This window comes from Fopius arisanus, unplaced genomic scaffold, assembly GCF_000806365.1.
Source record: "Fopius arisanus strain USDA-PBARC FA_bdor unplaced genomic scaffold, ASM80636v1 scaffold00062, whole genome shotgun sequence".
Taxonomy (NCBI): domain Eukaryota; kingdom Metazoa; phylum Arthropoda; class Insecta; order Hymenoptera; family Braconidae; genus Fopius; species Fopius arisanus.
In genome coordinates this window covers 182,991-192,494 of record NW_011887801.1, presented here as the reverse complement: position 1 = coordinate 192,494, position 9,504 = coordinate 182,991, and the positions used below count along the sequence as shown (strand labels likewise).

The 9,504-nt window shown below is 38.9% G+C and overlaps 1 protein-coding gene across 2 annotated transcripts in view; it reads left to right on the top strand.

Moving 5' to 3' along the window:
• Positions 1 to 5,245: 5,245 nt before the first annotated feature.
• The window catches only part of HisCl1 (Histamine-gated chloride channel subunit 1), a 4,740-nt gene continuing 481 nt past the window's right edge, over positions 5,246 to 9,504 (top strand). The window contains exons 1-8 of one of the 2 annotated variants that reach the window (XM_011308704.1): positions 5,246 to 5,982; positions 6,100 to 6,172; positions 6,429 to 6,560; positions 7,117 to 7,294; positions 7,534 to 7,760; positions 8,021 to 8,103; positions 8,652 to 8,963; positions 9,176 to 9,381. In XM_011308704.1, coding sequence (XP_011307006.1) covers positions 6,102 to 6,172; positions 6,429 to 6,560; positions 7,117 to 7,294; positions 7,534 to 7,760; positions 8,021 to 8,103; positions 8,652 to 8,963; positions 9,176 to 9,381 — 1,209 coding nt within the window. In that variant the 5' untranslated portion in view covers positions 5,246 to 5,982; positions 6,100 to 6,101. The remainder of the gene's footprint in view (positions 5,983 to 6,099; positions 6,173 to 6,428; positions 6,561 to 7,116; positions 7,295 to 7,533; positions 7,761 to 8,020; positions 8,104 to 8,651; positions 8,964 to 9,175; positions 9,382 to 9,504) is intronic. The other variant, XM_011308705.1, reaches the window with a different exon arrangement.

The window sequence follows — 9,504 nt, the reverse complement described above, 5'->3', positions numbered from 1 at the left end:
TTCATGAGATTCCAAATAAAGGGACTATAAAAATAATCCCGGGAAATGTAAAAATTTATGGATAAGGACATTTCAATTCTACGGTTCAGTGGAGGGCCTGAAATCAGTCAGACTCAGTTGAGTATGTGTTTTGGTATATATCTAATCTACTTGGAGCTGGAGAGACTTACGACCGTGAGGCAGTGGCGAGTGTGACATGGCTATCGGAAAAGCAATAATGTACGAAGTTTATGATACAGGGAGAAGCACGTTGCACCACACGTACACACACGACACAATACAAATAAGGAGAATAACCCCGATAATTAACGGATGGATAAATACCTGGGCTGACATCGCGTCATCACCTCGGAACCTTTTTTCACTCGATATCCTCATCTCTTCAATCAAATTTTGCGTAATCGTTAATCGTCCATTTATTTTTTCATTCTGAATTCCAGGTACTTGTCGCGTTTGTTTACATCTATTTTTGCGCAATTATTTTAATTCCAACGGTTGTTACGCTGTTGTGAAATTTCTGTGCAAATTTACCCTTCAAAGAACTCCACAAAAAAAAATTAATGAAATTTTTGAATTACTGAAATTGGAACACAAAAAATGGTTTTCTACAGTAAAAAAAATTGACATCAAGAAATGAAATGGAATTTTGGTGTCTTGCAAATGCAGTCGTATAATTTGTGAAACAACGATTGATCTATTAATTACTTTGGCTTCTCTGATGAGAGATAATAGTCTGCGTTTACAGATATTGATGACCCGATATCGATAAAACCAACGAGAGAGCAGGAAAACGCGAAATACAAACGACGAAAAAACTGCATATCGATGCGATCTGCACTGCAGTTGTGAGGTGCGACTGAATTAAAGCTCTGGGTCACTTGTTTTTACGGTGTATTTGGTTTTGGCGTACAAACGGAATCGACACTGTGAACACGGAATATCGAATGAGCCACGGTGGAACGATGATTGACGGTGAACACAGAATAGTCCAGCTAGGAAGCAAGGTTAACCCCATTCTTTTTTTTATTTCACCATTTCTTTTTCGATTTTTCCCTTTCCTTGTCTCTCTGTTTTATCTGCCTCATATAAATTCTACCGTGTCCATATACGTCGTTACATCTGGACACTGTCCAATGAAATATCACAGCGCAGATCATAAAATTCACTCATCCATTTCCGCGTCACATCGGAAATCCAATAAAATCGTAACGATCACCTCTGACTTGAATCTCGTAATTAAAAAGTAGATAATTATCCTGACCATTAACGCTTTTTATGATTAAAGATGCGTGAACTACGGAGTCATCAAGTACGAGAAAAATCTCACACAAAAATAATTAAGATTTATTCATTGTATTTTTATGATCCCACGATAATAGTCTCTCATTTCAATAATTCGTTTCGAATAATTGCAATACTGATTAGCCATTAAATATTCCCCAATGATCGATCGATACTCCACTCCATTCATGCTCCAGAAATAATTACAATTCTGACGGACATGTCATAAGTGGCGCGTTTTACTAATTGCATTATCTTCATTAGCCTGTCGATGGGATCGATGTCTAACCGAGTTATTATTAATTTTCGTGAAGTGTACGGTATTTCCTCGTAATTATCGTATCGATAAACCATTTAATCGTAACGAATCGAAAAAATATTAGCGATACTCGATGCAGTGGATCTCCCAGCGTTAGGTCATGAAAAAATCCATCCCCCTTCCACTGTAAATCTCGCGAAAAGTGGAATAACGCGTGTATATCCCACCAGGGGATAAATAACTTCGGGAGTGAAGGCTATTCGAAAATTTATTGCCCGGGGCATATCAACAAATTTACCGAATGATATTGAGAGCCCGACGATTTCGATTGTCCGATGTAGACCTCGATAAAACAATAGTCTCTAGAAAAGCTCTCTTGAAGATTTTATTAGGCTCTCTTGAATCTTTTTTCTCACCGCAGAAATTCCCTCAAGTGTTTTCGTACACATGTACATGGATAAATAGGACAGGAGCAATAAACTTTGTCTCTACGGAATACAGCGGTCTTGTCTGTGAGGGCTATCCTGGGATTCGGGGGAATCATTCTCCTTTAGCATCGGGTTTCATCCCTCGGGTGGAATTGCACAATCATTGAATATCAATTGAAGTAATGAGATAATTTTTTGCCCAAAAAATATTGCAATCCATCGCACACTCATCGAGTTTTACTGTAATTTTTCCATAAGTGCGGTAACTTTCCTGGGAAATTCTCACAGTAATCTCATGACCCGGATTGATTTTTATCGCATTACACCGAGTGTAATTCATCACGCAGTCACATAAAATCCTCAAAAACACCGCAGTAATTCATCGCGCGTCTGACACACGTCGGATTTTTCCACTTGCTCGTCCCTTCATTCATTCCCTCAAACCGAGTGAACAAAAAGCCGGCAAAAACGCCGGAGTCATCTACAATTCTGACCCCAATTCTCTCCAGAATTAGAACCCGAGTGAAAAAAAAAGGCACAAATAAGTGAGAACAGAGTGCAGAAAATTAAACGTCAGACAAGTGGAAACACCGATCGTCCAGATACCGTGTGAAGAGGTTCACGCGAAATACTGAAATTAAAGTCCCGGCAATTGTCACGCAAATGGAGTATAAAAATGGTTGAAGTAATGGGAAAAAAAACAAGTACACAATACATAAACAATAAACAAAAGAATGTAAAACACTTCGTGGTTCCAATCGAACATATCAAGACCCCATTGACTTTTTTCTGTTGTAAATGGGGTCAGCCAACTTACAATGGTTTTTTATTCTCATTTAAATGTAGATTGAGTTTTTTCTATGCTTATTGAATGAAAAATAAACTGGAGTGGGTGCACGCAATATTGAAGGTGCATTCGTGCAAATTTCAGATTAATTTTTTTATTATTTGAGGTGATGGAGGCGAATTGTTCGCTCTCATTTTTTTTTATTTTTCTGAATTTTCACGAATGCCCTGGGTGACACGGATTTGTGTGGCTGAATGGTGCAGTGGCTGGGGTCACAGTTCGATTTTTGAGTGAAGTTGGATTATGAAGACTTGTGTAATAGAACGAAAGCTGTTGTTCAATTCCTTTTCTACTTTGACGACTGAATTGAACCTGTGCTTTTTCACTGTTTTGTCGACCAGTAGAGCTGGCTTACCGACTGTTGGTGAAAATTTTCCACGATTGATACGAGGGAATTCAAGTAGTGGAGGAAATTTCTGGTAAGACGAACAAAATTATCCGTGAAGAATTATTTATGCGCTAAATTTTGAGATATTACTTAATAATTAAAAATGTTACATATCGTAGAGTTTCCTCCATCGCTCGATGCCTCAATCATTTCGATGGTAATTTTGGCGATTTTTGGTAATTAATTAACGGTGAAAAATAAAGACTCAATCGTGTCTGGATTTGTCTACCGTCTGGTGTCAGTGGCGTATTATATATGAAAATATACAAATATATTTTTTATTACTTGGAGTGAGCCTCATCCCAGCCACTGATAATGTTAAGACAATGTAATTATAACTGCAATTAGTGCACCGCTGAGCAAAGCTTGAGATTGTACCTCATGTGGAAAAACTGCAGATGAATTCGAATGGTGGAATCGAATTGTCTGCGCTCATATCCTCGATTATCTCGGGCGAAAAAATTGACTTCCTGCAATTTGATTTTTCGATGATGAGATAGTCGAGAGGATAATAACTGCTTTTCAGGTCTCCCCGGATATTGTACTACGGTAACTCCATTCGTACAATTTCCAGTTTGTCTGATAGCAAATCAATAAGCTCAGGGTGTCAGCGAGTGTGGATTCGTTACTTCCTCGATGTTTCATTTAAACTTTATAAAAAAATTCGGTAGAATTGCCACATTCAACATTTTTCCACTCACCAAATTCATTCGAAATTCATTCGAAATGTTCTAGGATTTTTTGAAAATCGAGAAACCAAATCTGCACTCGAGTACACCTCATTAACCCGACATTCCCTCGTTACCCTCAAGGCACTAATTGAAAATGAACCCAAAGTCCTCTAGCGCAAATCAATGAATAGTTAAGGTACGCGTATGTACATAAAATACTCAATTAACAATTACCAAATAATTAGTTTGTCAGTTGGATCGATGATAACCGACGAAGGGAAAGCTCCCGAGTCAATGGGACAAATCAATTGAGTAATCGAGTCGCTAAAACTCGCGGAGTCATCAGCCACAGGGAGAATAGTGGATGTATGATACACTTATATATAAAAGATGCAACTGTGAAGAGAGATTAATAAATAATAAATTGTTATAAGTTATTATGAAGATAATTAAATTGCCGAAAAAAAGGAAATGTTGGTAAATAAAACGAGTCTTCACCAGACTCGAGACTAATTACTGTCTTCAATTAATTACTCCCCCAATACCCGAATCAACGGTTTGCACAATAGTTAACTCATAGTTAACATTACAATAAAAAAAAATTAGATGGATAATATTAATCAGAGAGTTCTCCCTCAATTCTCCAGAATCCACAAACTCCGCAAATGCCAGTCGCAATGAATTCATTAATGCCTCATCATTCATTAAAGGTAAAAAAAAAATGCTCCAATAATTACACGAGTCTCATCACCGCAGAAAATCAATGTCCATCCCGGTGACCCAGTGAGAGCCATTCTTTACACCGTTGTCCACTCAACCAAAAGGAAGTAGAAAGAGACGCGAAGACAACCGCAAAGTATTGGATTATCCAACCGAGGATATTATCTCTATAAAAATAGTCCACAGCTCTGACAAAACAATTTTTTTCCATCTTCCCAAGAGGCCCCGTAAAATCCACCCCATGAAATCATTTATATTATCCTCTCCTGAATATTAAATCAATTTCTCTCACTCGTGAAGAGGCTTTCTCTATCCCTCAGTTGTGTGACGGAATCTCATTAAAGAGGACTGCAACAAGAGGTGTTAGACAAACACAACTACTACCCTACATTTATAAAACTCCGATGCGATTTTGTACCAACGTGGCTTGACACGCGAAACCCATCGTCTCCTCTCGTTCTGGCTCCTCTGCCTTTTTTTTTTCCTCCGGCATTATTTTTTTACCTTTTATTTCACTCTCTTGTCTAAACACGAGGAATGAACAGTGAGGGAGTGAAATGGAAGACGAGGCTTTAATCAGTTAGTCGATAGACAAATTGGGTTAGTGTAGTCGACCATGGGCACTGATAGGTGGGTTGTTGAGGAGACAGAGTCAAGTCGATGTTGAGTTATGGCTGGTGGATGAGAGGTGGTAAAAATAACGACTGTCTTTGCGTTAGGATTCATTTTATCTGATTATTCGATGATCATTTGGATAATTGTGCACTATTCAGCGAATTATTCAGTGGAGTGGTGGGTACTGAGGACCGAGAGATGAAAGAATCGTCCTGCGGATATCTCCAGAGCTAGTGGATCTCCAAGAAACTTCCTTCGAGGATAATTGCTAATAATTCGAGTCAAACATGAGCTGATTTTTTATTCAATCAGGAATGACTTCACCCCTTTGATCTAGAGTTAGATGAATTGTTTAAGATTGATAAGTAATGGTGTGATAGCGTCCAGGACGTTTTTTTTTTCCTGAATTTGAGCAGTGAGTAACGATAATTTGGGGAAAGGGTTATTTTTTTCTTGTCCGGTGAAAATAGCATCAAGGGATAAAGTGGAATTGTGGGTGAGGAGGAAATTGAGCCCAGATGAACGGTACGTGGATGACCCGTCGTTATCATCATCCATTCTTGGATCATCCATCGAGGAAGAGAATCACGTCAATTTATCGATCACGGAAGCCCCATATCCGATTCATTGGAAACACCCTCTGAATGTATTACCTCCTTGACGCATTTACATGGATTAAGTTCCCTAGACATATGGTGAAATTCTCGTGATAGAAGATTTCACTCTGTTCCATCGACTAACCCCGAAGTCGACGACTGGAAAAGCCAATTGGGGTGAGTAATATTTTTCCTGCATTTTTGTGTCATCGGGGGTTCGACTTAAAACCTCTTTTTTATCGTTTACATATTTTTCCCCTTTTCTCTCTTCTTTGTTTTGAATTTATTTATTAGGTATGACGAAATATTCGTTGATGGTAGTCTACTGTCTATGTGCCCTCATCGATATGGCGTCCCTTCATTTTTCGTGAGTATAATCGAAAAAAAATCAAATCTAGACATTGTAGACATGATCGATTATCGATTTTTCATCAATGATGTATTACTGTCTCGATTCACTGATTTTTCAGTATTTACGGAATAATTTTCTCGTCATTATCGGTAACGACTGCAATTGAAATTTAACGAGTTTTACTAATAATATTCGATAATCGATCAGTGAAAATGAAAAATGCCCTCTTTGTCCCCGTTCAGTACTCTCTCTTTACTGTTCGAGTTTTCAGCGAGAAAATATGCGAACCGGTACTTTCAACGGAGGTCGAAGGGTGGCATATTAAAGTCGATAGCCTATCGTCTCGCACGATTCGACTATCCGCAAGAAAACGCGGATACCGATTTTTTCCCAAGATCGAAAGGTAATTAGGAGTTTGAAGAGAAAAACCGAAGAAACAATCCACCACACAAACCCCCGAAATCGTCCAACAAATATTCTCACCCCTGATTATCCCAAATTGAATTATTCATAAAAGAAAAAAAAAAGAATATTTGCATCAATGCATTTCGTTATTACCCAACTGCATTACGGTAAAACCAGTATCATAGACTCAAGGGTATTTCCAAGCGAGACTTCCTAGGGCTTCGATGATATCCCACTATGATTTGATTCAAATATGACAGATTTATTTATTCAGTTTGCGCTGACATGTCATTTTGAGAATTATACGTTTTCATTTAACCCAAGAAGACATCATTTTACCATTATCGTAATAAAAATCGACAGCTGGGAAACACCAGATGCTGTCGATCAGCCGAGAAACATCTGCCGAGGGTCGATAAAATGAATAATGACAAAAGCTCATGACCGGCAGTCGGTACATATCCTCGGTTACGATTACTAAAGGATATTTTAGCGAATTAAAATTTCTCTCCTCCGTTTTTTTCTTGTGTTTTTGTGCATTACCCCGATACCAGGGGATTGGAGATTGAGGAGTACGGCAGAAAAGAGTCATCCTTATCATTAAGGGACATCCTACCCTTCAATCCTAAGGCTTATGATAAACACAGACCACCGAAATTCGCTGGACAACCGACTGTTGTTTACTTCCATGTCACTGTGCTCAGTATCGACTCCATAAATGAGGAATCAATGGTGAGAAATTGCCTGACATTTTCTGTCAATTGTCAACAAAAGCTTTAGACTTTAGAAATCTCACTCCGATGATTTATGTTGGGCATCTGACCATGATTAAGTCAGTGGGTCATGGATTTTGCTATTTATTTTCCCCCTGCAAGATGACGCCACCAGTTTCACCCTTTCCTGGTGCTTTCTGCTGCCTCTTCATCCCCAATTTTCCGAGGCAATTTTCATGGGTTTTATCTGCCCCACAGACTTACGTTGCCGACATATTTCTGGCTCAAAGCTGGCGTGACTCGAGGCTAAGACTTCCGGAAAACATGTCCGAGGAATACAGAATACTCGACGTCGATTGGCTGCACAACATATGGAGGCCGGACTGCTTCTTCAAGAACGCCAAGAAGGTCACCTTCCACGAGATGTCGATACCAAATCACTATCTCTGGCTCTATCACGATAAGACTTTACTCTACATGTCCAAGTGAGAACAATTGGCTCTTAACAGTCCAAATGAGAAAATACAGTGAAAAGCTTCAGGGGAAATAATCGACTGTAGTCAGACGAGGATAGAAAATATTTCAAACACTGTGGGAGATATTTTAGGGGCGGCTATTCACTCTGTGGTTTTCACCACTCGTTTTTCTTTTTGCCTCTCAACCGCGGGGTGTAATCGGGTGAAGTAGAGAAAAATAATCTGGAGAACTTCAAGTTTTTCACTTTCATGATTCTCTTTGTTTTCAGACTCACCCTCGTTTTATCCTGCGCCATGAAGTTCGAGTCTTACCCACACGACACGCAGAATTGCTCCATGATGATTGAGAGTCGTGAGTTTAGCTCATTGTTTTGTTTATAATTAATGGACGGGTAATGTTGGGGGTGGCGTAGCCGTGGGAATGATTTTATTTGGGAAGTTTGGAGTCTAGTAAAATTTTTTCCGTAATTTTTTCGCAATTTAAAATGGAATTGTCGTTTTTTTGGTGATTACTCTTGGAAGACCGCTGGAGCCATCAATAAACCTTTGATCCAGTGGGTAACACTTACCAATGGAATTTTCCAATTTCTTGCTATCATTAATTCTCTGGAGCTCCGGCATTGTGCCTTCTCCCCTTTCCCGATTTATCATTTATCCCGGGCATCTTTTTCTAGTGCTCAGGATGATCAAATCTAGGGAATAAAGAGTCTCATCTACAGGAGAGACAAATCCAATTTTACTTCTGTCCCCCAAAAAAATATCAGTCACGAATGACAACAAAATGGGAAATATGTTCACCCGAAGAAGGACTTATTCTACTCGATTATTCAACTTGAATCGCGTGATTTAATATTTTTGGAATATCCGCACTTAATAAATGTTGAAAATGATTTTTTCAAGTATCTCACACGACTCAGGACCTCGTCTTCATCTGGAACATGACAGATCCGCTGGTCGTGAATCCAGAGATCGAGTTACCCCAGCTCGACATCTCCAATAACTACACGACAGACTGCACAATCGAGTACTCGACTGGCAATTTTACGTGCATACAAATTGTCTTCAACCTGAGACGTAGACTGGGCTATCACCTCTTCCACACGTACATCCCATCAGCCCTAATCGTCGTCATGTCGTGGATTGCATTTTGGATAAAACCAGAGGCTATTCCTGCACGCGTCACCCTGGGAGTTACATCATTATTGACACTGGGTAAAGTACCCTTTTTACTTTTAATATAATGAGATAAGAGGGACTTATAGTTATTTCAATTGTCAAGAGCCTCTTAGTTTCTCCAATTGTCATTGATCTCTATTATATTTTTAAGCTCCTTAAAGTTATTGTACGTTTGATGGTTTAATCACGGAAAAAAATATGAAAAAAATCAGTGAAGATTTTTTTTTAATCGACGGAATACATTGCAGCAACGCAAAATACACAATCCCAACAATCCCTGCCGCCAGTATCGTATGTCAAAGCAATCGACGTTTGGATGTCATCGTGCAGTGTATTTGTCTTCCTCTCGCTAATGGAATTTGCTGTTGTCAATAATTACATGGGTCCAGTTGCAACTAAAGCAATGAAGGGGTACTCTGACGAGGACATCAGGGAGTCGATTGATGAATTTAAGGTACTCTATCAATTAACTTCTGTCTAGTTAGTTCACTCGATCGTTGTCATTATTGTTGTCATTATTATTGTCATTATTGTTGTCATTATTGTTGTCATTATTGTTGTCATTATTGTTGTCATT